Genomic DNA, 17,454 nt, shown 5'->3' with positions numbered 1-17,454 from the left:
TACATTTAATGCAAAGTACATAAATGTTCCAACTCAAGTCTGGGGACAAAGCTGCATCAGGCTGACCGTGGAAGGAGTTTTGGGAGAGTCCGGATCAGTTCTGGATCTCCCTCAGTACACTGTGTGCTTGTTTTTGTTGTCTTATTGTTTGTGTCCTGGGTGAAAAAAAAAAATAGAAGTTCCAAACAGAAGCTTTTGGTAGGGAGGATTTACAGTGCCTGAGGTCCTGTGCTTCAAACACCCTCATTCCCCCAGGCAGCCAGTGATTCTTTCCCAAACTCTATTTCAGAGCACTTCACTCACCCCAGATAAGAAATAGGGACTGGAAGGGTGGCTTCACCTCTGGTCAAGTGCATCAGCCACTGTGTCTGGAGCCATCGTCTTTCTGAGGCTGCTTCAGGTGATTCCTGATAAATTCCTTCTTTAGGATGAAGGCAATGTTTTACAGAAGATCACATGGAGCTATGTCAATTAATTTTTATAGCACACCTTAACCACTCGCCTGGCATCTAAACCTCCAGGAGTCAGACCCAACTGTGTTTGTTCTCCACTCCAGCTGTGTCTGTGTGCAGTTTGGCTCACGCTGTGCTGTGCCCCAGGAAGCCCTATGCTGCCTTGCTCTGAGAGGGACCCGTGGGTGCAAGCCCCCAAACTCCCTGCAAGTGCAGCACAACCCACCTTGTCCCTTCCTTCCATGTCTGCATGTGCAGTGTCACCCAGGCCGGACACTGGCAGGGAATGAGCTACTCAAGACAGAGCTCTGCTCACGCCCTGCCTGCCATGGGGTTTCACCCTGGACTACAGAGTTTTTCATGTCCCTGCAGGAGCAGGGATGACATCCTGCAATGGGAAGATACATACCTTGCACATGCTGGGATCCTGAAACTCGGGTCCCCTTATGATCCTCCACGTCCCCTTTTGATAGCAGTTGCAGCACATAGCCACCTGGGAGGAAGGAGAGATTAGAAGGCAGTGAAACCCCAGAAAAACGAGGTGAAACGCTGCAAGAGGGAATCACACAGCACCTCTGCATGGGGCGAGGGCCACATGTCTTCCCCTAGTCCCTTCTCCTGTCCATCCTGGGCAGGTCCTGCTATAGCCCTGGTCATGGAGCCTGGAAAACCCCAGCAGGAGCCCAGTGTCCTGCCAGGCACCCTACGGGCAGCACAAAGCTGAAGGAAAATCACCTCAGCGGTGCCCGTGAAACCTACAGTGGCTGAGAGCACCCTGCTGCATGTTCGGGTCACTGAGGTTTGGGAGGGGGTTTTTTTGACTTTCCATATCCAAAATCCACACAAGCAACCCCGGCGACACTGCGCGGGGCTGTGAGTGCAACTGGGGAGCGTGGAGGCCTGCTGGCAGGATGCTCACCTACTGCAGCAGGTGCTCATCCCTGGGGAGCATCCCTCCCGCACCCCGGCCGCCTGCCCTAGGGAGAGGCGGAGCCCTCCCGGGCTGCGGCCAGGCTTGCAGAGGCGGGGGGCAGTGCCCGCAGCAGGGAAGGTGGGTCTGGGAGACTGGGGGCGCCCAGGCCGCCGACTCCGACACTGCCGGCCTCGACGTCGAGGGGGCGTCCCGGCCGCTCCGGGAGTAGCCGCGGCTCCGCCCCGAGGTAGGGGCGCCCATCGGGGCAGATCCCTCGCCCGCCCCCGGGGCTGCGCGACCGTCGGGGCGGGCCGCTCCCTCCCGCCCTTCCTCCCCGGCTCCATATAGCCGCGGGGGGTCGGCGAGGGCCATCCCGCTGGCCCCGACGGCGTCGGGTGGCGCAGGGCAGCGTGCGGCTGCTCCCGCGCCTCCATCCCGCCCCCGCTCCGCAGGGGGACCCCGCGCCGGCAGCACCAGGGTGTCTGCCCCGCCGCTTCCCGGCAGCTCCGTCTCTTCCCGGCCTGACCTGGCATGGCGCTGACCCTGGCCGGCGAGTCGATCCCCGGAGACGGCGGAGACGCGCCGAGGCTGACCAGCCTCGCTGCCTACTACCCTCCTTTCCTCCCTCCTGCCCAGTACTTCGAGGTGGCTCCCGACTTCTTCCAGCCCCTGAAATCCCTGGGAGGGCTGGTCCCCGCCTCCCCGCCTCTGCCACCCTTCAGCTTAAGCCGGGTCCCCCCTTTCCTGAGCCAGCCGCCCCCTCTGGGCTCCGAGCCCTTCCCCGGCCTCCCCCTGCCCCTCTACGCCAAGCCGCCGGCCCCTTTCCCCCCCAGGGAGGCCTCGCCCCGCGGAGCCGGGGCCCCGGGCTCGCCCCCGCCGCCCCACCCGAGCCCCCCGCGCAAGGCTGCCGGACCGGCAGGGACCGGCGGGGCGGAGGGGCAGAGCTACAGGTACCACTTCACCGAGGAGGAGCTCAACGCGGTGCTGTACGGGGCGCTCCGGAGCAGCGAGGTGGCCGGGAGCCTGCATGCCATCTCGGGGCTCCGGGTGCCCGCCGCCAGCCCGGGTAAGGGGGTCTCCGGCGGGTGGGCGAGGGGCTACCGGCGGCGGCGGCGGGAGGGGCAGCGGACGGAAGGTCGCTGCTTGCGGGCGGGTGTGTGGTGGGATTTGGGAACCGTCCTCAAAGGGGTGCAGGCGGTTCCGCGGCAGCCTGGCTCATGGGGCACGTCGGGCTTCCTTTCCCCGCGGTTTTCTTGCGTTACGAGGCCACACAGGGGATGAGCCGGGGGGTGATTCGGGCTCCGGCCGCTGTCGGTGGGCGGCAGGACCCCGCGCCCTCTGCCCTGCTGCACCTGCACGGCCGGCGCCGGGCTGAAGAAGGGGTCCCTCTTCTGCAGGTGCCGCGGTCTCCTCCTCTGCCCCGCTGCTCGACAGGGACTCTCTACAGCTGCCCGAAGGTAGGGGCCCGGCGCTGCCCTTCCCCCCGCCTCCGCGCTCAGCGGCGGCCGACCCGCGCTTAGCCCGCCCTGTCCCCCACAGGGCTCTCGGTGCTGCGGGTGACGTACGGGGACGTGTCCCAGCTTGGAGTCTTCTGCACGGACCCCATCCCCAAAGGAGTCCGCTTCGGCCCTTTCCAAGGCAAAGTGGTCAACACCAGCGAAATCAAGACTTACGACGACAACTCGCTGATGTGGGAGGTAGAGGAGGCACCGCCGGGCTCCCCCTGCACCCCCTACGCGGGGCCGGGGAGAGGTTTTGGGGCCGAGCCCCTCTCCCGTAGCCTGCAAGAGGGGCTCGGCCCAGCGCGGGTGGCGGGATTAGTGCGAGCGGGACTTGTGCGGGAAGGGTCGGGCAAACCTGATCCGGTTCTCGGTGCTCTCCAGATCTTTGAATACGGGCGCCTGAGCCACTTCATAGACGGGAAGGGCGCGTCTGGCAACTGGATGTCCCTGGTGAACTGCGCCAGGTTCCCCGAGGAGCAGAATTTGACGGCGATCCAGTGCCAGGGGCAAATCTTCTACGAGAGCTGCAAGGAAATCTTACCAAAGCAGGAGCTGCTGGTGTGGTACGGCGATTGCTACGTGCAGTTCCTGGGCATCCCCGTCAGCCTGAAGGGCATTCCGGAGGGGAAGAGACCCCCGCAGCACCCCGAAGGTGAGCCTGCCAGCCATCCCTCCAGGGGCACTGCCCCCAGTTCCCACGAACCCGTGTCTGGCCGGGATTAGATTCTCATTAAGGGAGGTAAAGGGACTCGTAAAGGCGTCACAGTTTCCTGGCTGTATTTTACTTTCAACGCTTCCCGGTGCCCGGGGTTAGCCGGTGGCGGGGTGACCGGCCCTGCCGCGGGGGATGCTCTGGGGTGGCGGTGGCCCCGGTGCCACAGGTCTCCCCGCTCTCGCCCTCCGCCTCGCTTCGCTTGCAGTCTCCAGCACCCCAAAGAGCAGCTTCCCCTTGGCACCGGGGGATCCCGGGGATTGCATCCAGGGCTGCTGCCAGCTCGGAGCGGGAGGCACCCCTCTCTGCCCCGGCAGCGTGCTCCTAGCTCGCGTTTCCTCGGGGAGTTAGCGAAGTGTTCGTCCAACGATTGTAAAACATCGGGTGGTCCCCGGCTCGCGTTTTGGGAGGAAAGGGGCTTTTTGGAAGCATTTCTGGTTTGCTCCTGTTTTATCCTACTATTGCACATACTTGTCTTCACGATATTTTTCATGCGATTAACTCTCGCAGCTTGAAGTCGTTCCAATCCGATAATGCCGGTATTACTTGAGGAAAAAATGCCAAATGCACTCACTTCGGGAGTAGTTCTGCTTACAACGCGCAGAAGGCGTGACGTTCTTGTAAGCAAAACTCACGTATGGAGAAAACAGATTTGTGCCAGCGCAGGGAAAGCCGGAGCGGGTGAGGAACGGGTCGGTTTGGTGCAGCTCTGAGGGACAGAAGCGTTTGGCAAATTGGCGCGGAAATTTTCGTAGCTGTTCTCTTAAGGTGCCTGGCTCAGATGGGTGGTAAATTGTTAATTTTATTTTAAGGCTTAAGCCAAAGTTACTTTTATTAAAGACAGAAAAGGATATGTAAACGTTTGAAAAATTTCCCATGTTGTTCCTAAATCCAGCGATCAAGAACAGTTTGAAATACAAAAAGAAAATTAAATAAAATGCTGTTTCGTTCGATATTATTTTGAAAACGATAGAAAAGATGTGCAAATTTATTTTTCTTTTTGGGATGGGAGGTAAAATTTACGGACAGTGTTGCTAATAAATATCTGGTAATGTTTCTCTGTTGGGAGACGCTTTTAATCTGGGAATCTGCGTTCGTTTTTCGTATGCTCACGCACTTTTTATGAGAGTGCAAGGATGAAATCCTGTCTTTGTTGAAGTCGGTAGCTAAACCAAACAATTTTATCAGGCTGTGGACTCTAGTTTGTCCCCCTCCGTTAGAAAGGCGAGCGACCGGTGTGTGTGCTTGTGAGATCCGACGTGTATTTTGTTAATTATATCGCCAGAATCCATTTGCCATTATTACCCTCCCGGAGACTTAAAATCCCCAGTTGGGACCAGGAAGCAGCTTTGAACCGAGCCCCTTATGCTGTGGTATAACGGAGCGGGGGCACTTTCCCTTCTGCTGTACAGAAGCCGGGGAGAGCTTTAAGTGTGAGCGCTGCGGCAAGGTCTTTGCCTACAAGTACTACCGGGACAAGCACCTCAAGTACACTCGCTGCGTGGACCAGGGGGACCGCAAATTTCCTTGTCACCTTTGCAACCGATCCTTCGAAAAAAGAGACAGGCTGAGGATCCATATTCTCCACGTTCACGAAAAGCACCGACCCCACAAGGTGAGCCTGCTCCCCATGGTCTCTCCGCAGTTACTTGTTCTTTTGTGGGGACTGATGGAGGGGTTTTCGGCCGAGGTAAGATGCTGATGTTCCCCCTCCTCCAGTTTCCTTGGCACTTCCCTGATGGGACAGGAAGAGTTTTTTCTTGTGCAGCAGAGATCAGCTGGAAAAATTAAATGGATTTATATCAGGAAAATTAACCCCGCCATCTCAGTGAGACTTAGAAAAGAAATAACAGAAATATTGTTATCCCGGGCTTTTCCCTCCCCCCCCCCCCACATGTGGGCTTTGCTGCTTTTCTTATACAGTGTAGGGCTAAATGGGGTTTGAAGGTGCTCCACATGTACAGGATCAGGAAAGACCCCGTGTCCCTCACTTCCCCCCTTTCAGCCTGAGAACTGACAGACATCTGTGTCTGTTGAACACAACGGGGATTAAAAGTTTTACATTCAAAGTGGAGCAGATTTTTGATTGATGGAAGTAAATCCCTGCTGAGATACTTGTCTCATCACTACTGAACGCCTCTCTGTAGCACTGGTTTTGTAACTACATCGGCAATATTGCAATGTCAGAATGTCACTGATTTAGTAGCAGATGAAAAATACAGTTCTGTTAAATATGAGGTATTAAATATTCCTCTCCTCTCCTTTTAATTATTTTCTTTCTTTTTTTAAAAAAAACTTCTTTAGATTAAAATTCTGACTGTATTTCAAATTGTTGCTACTTAAATTACTACTGTTTGTATATACATAAATACATATGTATATATAAAAATATACTGATATACATAGATATATGTAGGAAAATACATGCATACCACATCCCAAACTTTTCTTTTCTGCTATGCTGTTGTGTGCTTCCTTTTAACTTTATCCCCACTTTTTCTTTTCCCTCAGTGCTCAGTGTGTGGGAAGAGCTTTTCTCAATCCTCCAGCCTGAACAAACACATGAGGGTTCACTCCGGGGAGCGCCCCTACAAATGTGTCTACTGCAACAAGGTAAAACGAAGCCTCGGCTTGTCTGTCTGTCTGTCCTCTGCTGCGCTCAGCATCACAGCACCTGCAAGGCCGGGTGGCTCTTTCCATGCTCCGTTTTCTTTTTCCAATTTTTCTTTTAAGAAAATGTCTTCTATTTAAGTTGATAACCAGAAGAGTGAGTGTATATTCTGGGCATGGTTGTGAGTAGAAGTGTCAGGGCTGGCTGAGACTTGAAGAAACAGGGTCTGCTCTCCATCTGATGTGGAATTGCTGTTTTGTCCCAGCTCAGAGAGCTGCTGCGGGGATAAGGTCTAGGAAAGCTTGAGAGCATTTCAATTACCATCCAAGGCACACAGCTAGATCCAATATTCCCCTTTTTCCACCAGATGATGGGTAGTTTTTTATGTTACTGGCACTGCTTCTGAGTGCGGTGAACGGGTCTGGCTCAGAAACTGAACTTGAATGATATGACTGTGCATACTCACCTTGAAGTAAAGGGACAATCAATGTGCAATGAAGGGGGAGATTCATTGGGAAAAGAACATGAATGGAGCCGTATAGCACTGATCAAAAACATGCTCAGCTGTTACTACCCTTCACAGCAGGGATGATTCAGGTGGCCTCTCCCTGTGAGGGCAGTGACGGCTCTCTCAGCAGACTGAGACTGGATGTACAGGCTGCTGCTGGCTGAACATTGGTAGGGCTTCACGTGCTGTGGAGTCCATGCAATGCAGAAGTACCCTCAGCATGCATTAACATGCTCTTGATTTTGGAGAAAGAGAAGTTTTGTTCATGACTGGCTGGACTAACACAGAGCTGAAGTGTCCTGTAGTTGAGAACCTCAGAAGAAGCTCCTTTTGGCTATTATATTTTTTTTTCCCAGACATCCTGAACACTTGTAGGCAGAGTTTAGGATGAAACACCATCCTTTAATCTTCCGATCACAGGAAGAGATGACAGAGCTTTACAGGTTCCTCTGTGAACAGATCTCTAGGATGTATGGGACCGTTGATCATCCTCTAGCTGATCTGGTAGGAAGAATCAGATTGGATCCAATTAAACCATTAGTCTTCAGGCTTCAGCTATCCTGGGACATAGCCATCATTTCTGGGGCTGGGAAACCAGGGGTTATTTTAAAGCATCCTCACCTGCTCCTCCTACACAGTCACAATTTGTCTTTGCCTCTTCCACCTCTAACAGTGGCTGTGCTTCAGGGCAGCTTTGCTTTCCCTGCCCCTTTGCTCGCTATCTTGGTGACATCATGGGATTAAAGGAAAGGTGTTAGGACTGAGATCACCATCCTGGCCCTCAAACACACTTTGGTCTGGTTGATAAACATCTCCAGGGACTTCTCTATAGGGATCTCAGATCTGTTTGTGCTCCTAGGTTCCTCTGAAAAGGTATCTGAGATGTATTACTCTTGGCTGTGAAATCTTAACTTGTGATGGTTCAGCAATGTAACAGCACTAAAGAGGAATTTTTTTGTGTGTGTGTCCTCTGCAAATAGTGAAGAGCTTGAAAGTGTCTCTCTTGGGAAAAGAAAAAACAGGGAAAACACTGGCTACTGCACAACGTTCTTGCTCAAGTCTTAGTGAGAGGGTTTTCTCCCCAAATGCAGGAGGAGTCTTTATGAGGGAAACAAAGTGGGACTGTGAACATTTTGCTACTTGTGAGGGGGGAAACAGCCTGGAATGTCTGACTGAAGGAAGAGCAGAGTATGACGGAGGGGGGAAATGAAACCTGAAAAGATAGATGCTGGACTGTCTGCATGGATGAATTCTGGCAGCTGAATCCTGAGCCAGTGTGTATATAAACATGAAAGAGATTAACTCCGAAAATGAACCTGCATTATGTCTCTCAAACATAAAGGAGCTGCAAAGCTAATTAGAACAGTATTGACTTATTATCCTCTGACATGTAGAAGATATTTACTGGTGTCTCTGGTCAGAAATCTTTCTCTGAGCTTCATCTAAGTCCATGGACTCAGCCCAGTTGTATCTGTATAGTTGAGTGTGACAGCTGTTGGCTTCTGGTTCCTCGTTGCAGGGAATTTTTGTGTTTTTTTTTTTCTCCAGCTATTGTAGAATCATAGAATTATCTGAGGATGTGAGGACTTATTTTCAGGGTACAGTGCTTCTGATGGAGCCTGAGTTGGTTGAACCTGGGGGTTACACATGTGAAGATAGATTACTTCCAACTCCTCTTCGTCATTTCAGGCATTCACAGCCTCCAGCATCCTGCGCACCCACATCCGCCAGCACTCCGGGGAGAAACCCTTCAAGTGCAAGCACTGCGGCAAAGCCTTCGCCTCGCACGCAGCCCACGACAGCCACGTGCGCCGCACGCACAGCAGGGAGAAGGGCTGCGCTTGCTCCGTGTGCGGCCAGCACTTCCCCGAGCAGGAGGATTGTCACTTCCACATGAAGATTCACGCCGCTCATTAGTCAAGGGCCCCACGGACGCGTCCCAGACCAGCCTCGTGTGCGTATGAGTCCATGTGCTTGTGTTTGTGCGTGGCTGCGTCCACGTCACAAGAGATGACATTTACTCTCGCGGTGACTCTTTGGGTATGTCCAGTCTCTGGACCCTGGGCATATTTCTGAGTGCGGGGGACAGGAGTTTCTCTCCTGGGTACCCTGATGGCACACTGGGATGAAGTCCAACATGCGCTACCTCACCTTTTCCTTCCTCTCCTCCTGTACCCTAATTTCCACAAAAGGGAAACACTGACAGAAGGGAATTTCACCTCCCATGAACCTTTTGTGCACAAATAACACTGTGAGGAGTGTTTCCGTACCTCTAATGCACCATGTCTGTGGACTGCCTGGTGCTGTCCGTACCAGAGCTTGTGTGAGGGTCAAGTGCATTTCCCAAAGCGTTTAACCTATTTGTTTTGTTTCTGTGCATGACCAGGTATGGAGTCTACTTCCCCTTAACTTGCAAGTCTTCTAATGACTCTATTTGAATGTGAACTGCCTCAGAGATGCTCAGCCCACCACTGACTGGTGGACCAGCATGGGGGTATTTAAATTCCATTGTTCAGCTGCCAGGAAAGCCATGGGGAGCTCAAGGACAGAGAGACCAACTCTTCTAGAAGATGCTGTACCTCAGATAGCCCAGGGGCAGTGTGAGATGAAATAGCTCCAGGCCTAGCAGAGATATTGGAGGTGGGCTCTGCCTTCTCATAGTTTAGAGGACCAACCATGAAGACATTGCCAAGCACCAGTGAGCTCTTGGGTGGACTGCTAACAGTCAAGTGGTCTTGGCACAGGCCAGGAGCAAGCACGATCCCACCACTGGACTCTTCTGTCCTGTAACCATCTCTTGTCTAGAAATTTGCCACTACTGGGAGGTGCGGTCAGGCAGGCCTTTTGCAGAGAGTCTTGACATGAAGGCTGGGCTCCTCCACTTCCTTCTGCTGACTCTACATAGGATGGCTGCTGCAGTGTTGCTCTTGAATGCTTTTAAAAATGCACCATATACTAGTTCTCAAGGCACAAAGGTTTTAAAATCAGCTAAGATATCTCTGTTTAGGAAGAGGGAAACCCTTCCCCTATCCTAAATTTAAGATTTGAGGTGTAGGATAGACAACGGCAGGACTTCTCAGCCCCAAAGCTCTGCACGTGACATTCCCTTCCCAGCCTGCTGGAATGCCTAAGCCTCCATGGGACGACTGGAGGGTTTCACCCTCCATTTCTCGCTGACCATGTGAGCAATTCAGGAGTGATTTGTGCAGGTTTTCTGTTGATATCTTTTTAGCAAAATGGAAGTATTTGTTCATAAAAATGTTGTTTTTTTTCTATAGAAAGAGCTGCTCATTTATCCGTAGCTGAGAAGATGTATGCTGGGATCCTTTTCTTGAAAGTTGGTTTTGTTTCTTTTGCACTCTGACTTTGAGAAGGTCTCAGAATAACACCTCAGACATCCTGTCCTTGCATATGAACAAACTTTGGCCCAGATCAAAACTGTCTCAAGTGCATATTGCAGTGGATAAAGGAATTTCAATGTAAAATCCTAGGTAATTAGACCCTGAGTTTTGCAAAGTGTTTTCAAAAACGTTAATGAACAGCATTGCCTGGCAATGTGAAATCTCATCTTGATGGAGGCCTAGCAAAAAGCCTATATTGAAGGACCACTGAGTATCGGGAGTGCTGTAGCTGGTGCAGAAGCCATTTATCACTTGAGTGATCAGCGCAATGGGGAGAGGACTGTGCATCTGACAGGGGGTCCCTGTGTCAGTGGGGCTGTGTGTTACCTCCAGGAGGGATAATGGAAGCCCTTGCTGGAGCTAGTTAACAGTTCAGACAATTTGTTGTTACAGGGCTGATGAGGTTCTCTTAATATCCTAGATCAGCTAGGATTAAAAAGGACTTTGCACAAAAGTATCAGAGATAAAAGTTTTTATTTTATGCCAATGTTTACAATCTCTTTAAATACAGCCTAGAACTAGAAAAAAATGTTACCTGCACATTTAATTATGTCATGCAGATACTGTATAAATATCTGTTGATTTGCACTAATTTTATATGATTTATTGTACCTTAAGTTGCTCTATCCTCATTGTTTTCATGGTAAAAATATTAAAAATAAAATATTTATAGAACTACTTAATTGTAAGTAAAATATTGAGTCCCAGCACTAGGCAGTATATGAAACAAGCAAGCCATTAGTATTGTACGTACCTGTAGGTTTTATGGTAGAATGAAGATCACATTTTGTTGGGTTTTTTTTAATCATTTTAATATCAAAGATTCCTATAACACAGCAGTCTGAATTTTGTACGTATTGAGGGCTGGACTGGTGAGCTCTAAATAGGTAAAACTCACTCCTGAGCAGAAAATTAGCACAATATTTATGTCTACAAACCATACCAAAGTACAGGTGGGGGAACTGAACCTATCTTCCAGCTGCCTGCTCATATGGAGGTGTTTTTTCCCTGGTATACAGAACCCTGGCCAAAGGAAATGTGAATTCTGTGTATGAAGGCTTTGCTGGTTCTGTCTCATAAATAACTCAGGATTTGGTGAAATCATCAATTACCCAGTAATGAAATAAATGTTACAAATAGGTAAGTGCTATGAAATGCATGGTTAGCTTCCCACACAGGTAATCTTGTTTCTTGTGAATGAAGGTTATTTATTTAAGTGGTGGATCTTCTGAAGTGCTTTTAGCTGTGTGCATTTTCTTCTGCTTGAAGAATCCCCAAATATTTTCTATTAAAATATTAACACCGTTCTACAGTATTTGGATGAGTTTTCCGTAAAACAGTCTGTGAAGGATTCACTTGTATTTGATTAAAGGTACTGGTTGTCTTGCACATTAAACCTGTATATGTAAATTTTGATGCCTATTATTAAGACTATTACAATGAGATTCATAGAAAGGATGAAAATAAATTATTGGAGGCTGCACTGTACACTAATGGGCTATAGATTGTTTTCTGACCGATGCATTGAAGTGGTGTAATTTTTGGTACTAGCAAATGAATGAAGGGTGTTTTCTGGGTTGTTTGTAAGTCATTACAGGCTCAAACTGTCTTTTACTGGGAATTACAGTCCTGTCCTGCTGACTGCATTAGAAGTCAAAGGCACCCAGTGTCTTGATGGATTGGCCCTTAAGTGTCCCAATAGCTCATGGAAGCTGAGGCCATTCAGTTCTGGATTGAGTTCACTCCCACTTGCAAGCGAGATGATGGATCCGGATTGAGCACTAAAAAAGGCATTTAACTACCTATCCTATAACATTTAACTACCCTATAGTATCCCCTCTCCCTGCTGAATAGTGAGACCCAGCTGGGCTGGGGCTGGGGCTAGGGGGGCAGTGGGAGTGGCATTTGACCAGCAGCACACTTCACAGCAGGGTGGGGAGAAATGGAGCAGGGGGGAGCTAGATTAGGGAATGCCCCTGTAGTGTGCGGGTGCCCTGTTTGCATCCAGTGAGCTGATGATTCTATGTTTCCCTCGCCGGGGATCTGCACCTTTACTCACACCTTCTGAGGCTGCGGTGAGTGGGCAACTCTGGCCGGCTCAGGGGGGTTTTGGGTATCTGTACAGGGGTAAGAAGGGAGAGGAGGGAGGGAGTGCACATGCACACCGGGTGTTTTTCACGTGGCAGGTTTCGGGGATGAGTGTGCGGTGCAGAAAACCACTTGCATGGAGGAGACTGTGCTATGAGTTCAATAAAAGGGAGGATGTTTGTGATCAAGCCCAGTCCTTTCGTTGGGAAGCCCCAGCTGCTGTGTGCCTCCCAAGTGGACACCACGATACCCCACGCTCCTGCGAGCCATTCCTGACCTGAGTCCAAGGAGAGCAGGACGTTCCCACAGCTGACCAGTCTGTGGATCTGCCTGCTGGACTAGATCCGTCTGGCCTGTTACCTTCTTGCCATCACCAAATACACGACGACAGCCACATTTTCTGTGACGGTGACTACAGTAATATACTATGTGAAATGGTTACCTACGTTTCTCACTTGGTTTGGCTTAAGCCGTGGCTGTAGCATGGCTTCCCTTCCTGGGAGCCCATTCTCACTGCATCCCCCAAGCCAAAGGATTGCAGAAACTGTACCTGACCTGTGCAGCCTGTCTCTTCTTTCTCCTAACTAGGATTAAAAACGCTTCTGCCAAGGGGAGCAGCAAGTCAAGCTATTGGGACTAATCAGCCCTGTAAGACACCGGCTGATTTTAAGTGCTTTGCATTAACTGAGTTAGGGTTTTTAAAATGTTAAATAGAAAGTGATCTAAATAGAAACCGGAGGATGAGGGCAATCTTGGCTGTCTTGTTGGGGTGGTGAGGAGAGAGATGGGGAAAGAGATGAGGGTTTGTGAGGCTAAGTCCTGAAAAGCCCTTCCTTGGTGAATGACAATGGCAAGACAAAAACAAAAAGGTGGTCCCAGAGCTGAGGCTGGTGAGTGCAGGGAACAAAAGGCCTGGCCACCGACATCTGCTGCCTCTGGCATCGCCCCACATCTCTCCCACTCTTCAAACAGTCTGGTCCCCAGCCCCCTGCTGCTCCAGCCCCTGCCCCGCTGCGCTCCCTGGGGAGATTCGGGTGAGAAGGAGGCAGTTAACCAGCGAGGGAAGGCAAAAAGCAGCAAGGACCTTAGCGAATTGGAGATAATGCCACAAACAAATATTGATTAGTGCCAAACTGTCCATTAAACGAGAAATCGTTCACCAGGGGAGCCCTGGCTGGCTGTCCCCTCCTTCTGAAAGCCATTTCTTGGGTGTCCCTGGTCTCGTATGTGCCTCCGCAGCAGGCGCTGGAGTTTGTTTCACCCCTATGGACACAGTCACCATCACCTTCATTTCCCTTTCTCCCCTCACACACACATCCCCTTGCACCTTCTCCCTTCTGGCTCTCCTTAACACACGTAGCGCAGGGCCTCGGGCACACGAGGGGTGTCAGGAGGCTTGGGTTTTGCTCTCTGCCTTCCTTCTTTTTTGGCTTCATGTAAAACACATCCAGATTTTCAGTGGGACCAGAAACTGTCTGTGTTTTTATGGTATTTCACTCAAGCTTTAAAAAGACTTGACGTCCACCAGTGACTGCCTTTTCTGAAAAGCCAGTCCCTCAAAGGTGCCTGAGGTCAGGTGTTGGCAACTGGGAGTATGTGGGAGCACCGGAGAGACGTATCACAGCACCTCTGCCAGTGACCAGGATCCGACCGGCTCTGCTCCGTCTCCATCCTCAGCCGGTCACTGCAGCAGCTCCTGCTGTAGGGACTGTTTTGGAAACCCCAGCTTAGCTGCATTGCAGCAGTGGCAAACCAGGTTTAAATTCTCAGGACTAACTCTTTCTAGCCCAGCAATTTAGTAGTGTGGAGAGCGCTGTTGTATGCCTTATCGTGAGGATCAGAGTGAAACACTGGAATAGATTGTTCAGAGAAGTTGTGGATACCCCATCCCTGGAAGTGTTCAAGGCCAGGTTGGATGAGGCTTTGAGCAACCTGATCTATGGGAAGGTGTCCCTGCCCATGGCAGGGGGTTTGCAACTACATGGTCTTTAAGGTCCTTTCCAACCCGAACCATTATTCTGTGAGAGTCAGCAGGAGACACCTTGGTCATTAACAGAGATGCAGCAGCAGAGAAAACATCCTCTATCAAGGAAGGTGAAAGGGATGAATTCTTGAGTCATCCTAGCCAAAAAACCGCAATTCACAGATAATCCCTGAAGTGAAATCAAGCTGTGGAGCCCCTCCTCCCTAGGGAGAAAAGCTCGAGTCCATCCTTTGCCTTAATCCAAGCAAAGTCAGTGATGTTCCCTCTGGGGCCGCAGGGCTCCATGGGGTCCAGAGGGTGCTGGCCTGGTGCAGTGGTGATGGGGATGTGGTGGCAGGACACTCCCCAGAGAAGTCTCGCTTTTCCACAAGTGACCCCACCGCAGTGGCCAGGGCAGCCCCATGGCTGGCGGGTGCTGACGACCAACTGAGGGATTACCTGTATTGATTCTCTAATAGCTGTCAAGGTGGAGGGAAAGACTACTCTGCCACAAGCTCGGAGCTCTTAGCTGAGTGAGAGCATTAAAGATTTCATTCAATAACAATCTTTGCTAAAGTAAATGGACAACAGCATTCCCCACCCCTCCCCCCTGCCCTCGGCCCCAGTCCCTAATGCAAGAGCCATTATGGAGCAGGAAGGCAGCACACAGGGACACATATTTCTGCAGTATCAGTTTCACCAACAGTCTCAAACGACTCTTTTAATGAAAAGTAGATTTTTTTTTCCAGTTTGTTTTTTCAGGGATGTGAAAACCTCAAGGAAACAACCAAAGGAGAATCCGCTCGCTTTCTTGAGCCTCCATCCTGCAGCCTGATGTGTAGCTGCTTCCTGCCAATCTTGCTTTCCTGGTGCGTCTGGAGCTGCCTTCTCTTAAGGCTTCCTTCCTCATGCTGGTGGTAAAAGGAGGCTTTACACCACGGCTCTGAAGCCAGGAGAGCTGAGACCTCTGCTAGTCAAAATGAGTTTTTACTGAACTTTGGATGGGCCTGTGGTCAAGAGCGGTGTGAAGCGTTGCGTGGATTTTACTGTATTACTCTACTTTATCACAGTAGGCTTCTACTTAACTCACACCTCTTATTCTAAGCCTTTTTCCCTTAGTTTCAGAACTAGAGGGATGCCACACACAGTTTCTCTAGTACACACAAAACAAAATTCAGCATCAAAAACATGTCAGCAAAAGGGAATATTCCTGGAAAGGACATACTTGATGGTTTGCTTGAGCATCTGTTTTCTTTAGCTGTTCCCCCAAAGCTCCTCCCAAGGGTGCACTCAGCCTAATATTTTGGAGGTTTGAGAAAGGAGGAATGAAGAGGGAGCGGTGCAGGTAGTTTTATTTTTCTGGGTTTCTTTCCATCAAGGAGAGAGATCAGATGCCAGATGTGCAGACGGGCAGGGAGGCAGCCGCAGAGAAAACCACTCTGAGCTTAACTCCCTGTGGGAAGGTGCCTGGGTTTAGAGCTTTTAAGCTCCTTTTGTGTTTCTACCTCTTTATGACGCTGTTATCACCGTGTTAACATAGCTTGATTCTATATGTTGTTGTGTTTTGTTTCTTTTAACTGTATAATATCCAAGTTAAAAAGGTATGTTGATTTTGGTTAGAGTAACTGGCCAAATCTATTCAGATGGTCTGCCTAACACAGTTTAGTTGCTCTTGGTTTTGTAACTATAAGACATGAGCAGTAGGGCCTGACATGACAAAACCAGTCTTCTTTTATGGCTTTGACTGATTTTGCCTCATGGGAGCTGTTTTGGCTGGGATGTTGTTATGACAAAAAGGTTCTATGAGAGGGCTAAGAGAGAACAGTTGTTCTTTTAAATGAGAGAAAATAATTTAATTTTGAGGAAATTCAGGAGAGAAGAAAAACTGAAGTCACTGATAGCATTTAAAGCCTCCCCTAAAAAAGCCATGAAACTTTTTGGTCCCCAACACTTTTCTTTAATTATATCTGTCTGATAGATGGATCACTTCTTTTTCTAGCAGCCATAAGGAAATAAAAATGATTATAAAATCTTTTAAATTTTATCTTTACTTTTTCTTCAATCTATGTCTTTGGGACTCATTCTTCTTGCAGCAGAATTTCATTAGGTTAGAACAAATGGCAGTTCTGTATAATGTACCCTGATGCCCAAAGATGGTGCATATTGTGTATATACAGGTTTATGCTTTTAATCATTGTCATAGGGAAAAAATCACTTGTTTCTGACACAAGGTATTAAACTTGCATGATAATTATAGAGTTATACTAGGTGGGTTAAAATCATAATTAAATATTCTGGATTATGAGATTTGTATTTGTTTCTGGTTTATATGACTATATAGTTGTACTGATAACCCCCTCCTCCACACTGTGTAGGGATTTTCCAACCGTATCTTTAACAAAGTATAAAGTATATAAAGTATATAAAGTATATTTTCCAACCGATACTTTAACAAAGTATCACTGACTCTATTTTGTATTCCTGTGTATGTATATGCCCATATATGTGCATTCGTGTACATGTAGGTATGCCTGTGTATATGCATAATGTCTATTAAAAATGTCCTTTTGAAAAATCAAGTAATACTGAATAGTCAAGTAAAATGAGTATAAAACTAATAGCTACCCATAGCTATCCACTCTCAGCTTCATTACTCCTTTGGATGGCCTTCATGTTGCAAAAGATAATGAATTTGCTAGAGCTTCTTTTCAAGAAGCACCATGACTTTCAAACTAGGTACTCAACAACATCAATTTATTTCCCAGCCCCGTCTGAACAGAGGATGAGCAGAAGACTTTACAGCAATGGCAGATGGCAGCCATTCTGCTTGTCCTACTGCTGATGACAGCCATATCTCCCCTGGGCCCCGGTGGGATAGTGGTTCATACCCTTTCCAGTCTTTACATCGCGTTAGTATTTGGCATACTTTGCAATTTTTTTTTTTTGCATTCTCTAGACGCTGCTGGAATATGAAAGAGCTGACAATGCCCAGCTGAAGGCTAAGTCCTGTGAAGCAACTTTGCTGGTAATACATCTTAGCGTTTGCTTTTGTGGAAGCTGTTCTGCTTCATAGTGTTACTATATTGGTATTGATCTGTGCCATGTAGGTTCGTATTTGTCAAGCTTTCAAAGACATATTATTAAAGAATTCTACATGAGAGAGTAATTAAAGGTCAACCTCATAAATAGTTATAACACCCAAGGCCAAAAGGGAGTTCTTACAGTCATTAGACACTTATCAGAAGTTTAACTTGCTGGAGTTTAATCTGAGGTGCTGTAGTTGCAGCACGGTCAAGTCTTGCCA

General features: G+C 49.1%; 1 protein-coding gene across 1 annotated transcript; it reads left to right on the top strand.

Moving 5' to 3' along the window:
- The first annotated feature begins 1,896 nt into the window (after positions 1–1,896).
- On the top strand, positions 1,897–8,615 carry PRDM14 (PR/SET domain 14). The gene is made up of 7 exons (XM_086609320.1): positions 1,897–2,431; positions 2,763–2,822; positions 2,905–3,062; positions 3,249–3,519; positions 4,992–5,194; positions 6,091–6,192; positions 8,388–8,615. The coding sequence occupies exons 1-7, from the start codon at positions 1,897–1,899 to the stop codon at positions 8,613–8,615; spliced, it is 1,557 nt and encodes a 518-aa protein (XP_086465446.1).
- Positions 8,616–17,454: the final 8,839 nt, after the last annotated feature.

The sequence above is a fragment of the Tauraco erythrolophus genome, chromosome 3 (assembly GCF_009769465.1).
Source record: "Tauraco erythrolophus isolate bTauEry1 chromosome 3, bTauEry1.pri, whole genome shotgun sequence".
NCBI lineage: Eukaryota > Metazoa > Chordata > Aves > Musophagiformes > Musophagidae > Tauraco > Tauraco erythrolophus.
This window is presented reverse-complemented; position numbering and strand designations above follow the sequence as displayed.

Coding starts and splice junctions, on each gene's coding strand:
- PRDM14 (XM_086609320.1), top strand. CDS start 1,897: ATGGCGCTGACCCTGGCCGGCGAGTCGATCCCCGGAGACGGCGGAGAC. Junction 3,063..3,248: donor ACAACTCGCTGATGTGGGAG/GTAGAGGAGGCA, acceptor GGTGCTCTCCAG/ATCTTTGAATACGGGCGCCT. Junction 6,193..8,387: donor AATGTGTCTACTGCAACAAG/GTAAAACGAAGC, acceptor TCGTCATTTCAG/GCATTCACAGCCTCCAGCAT.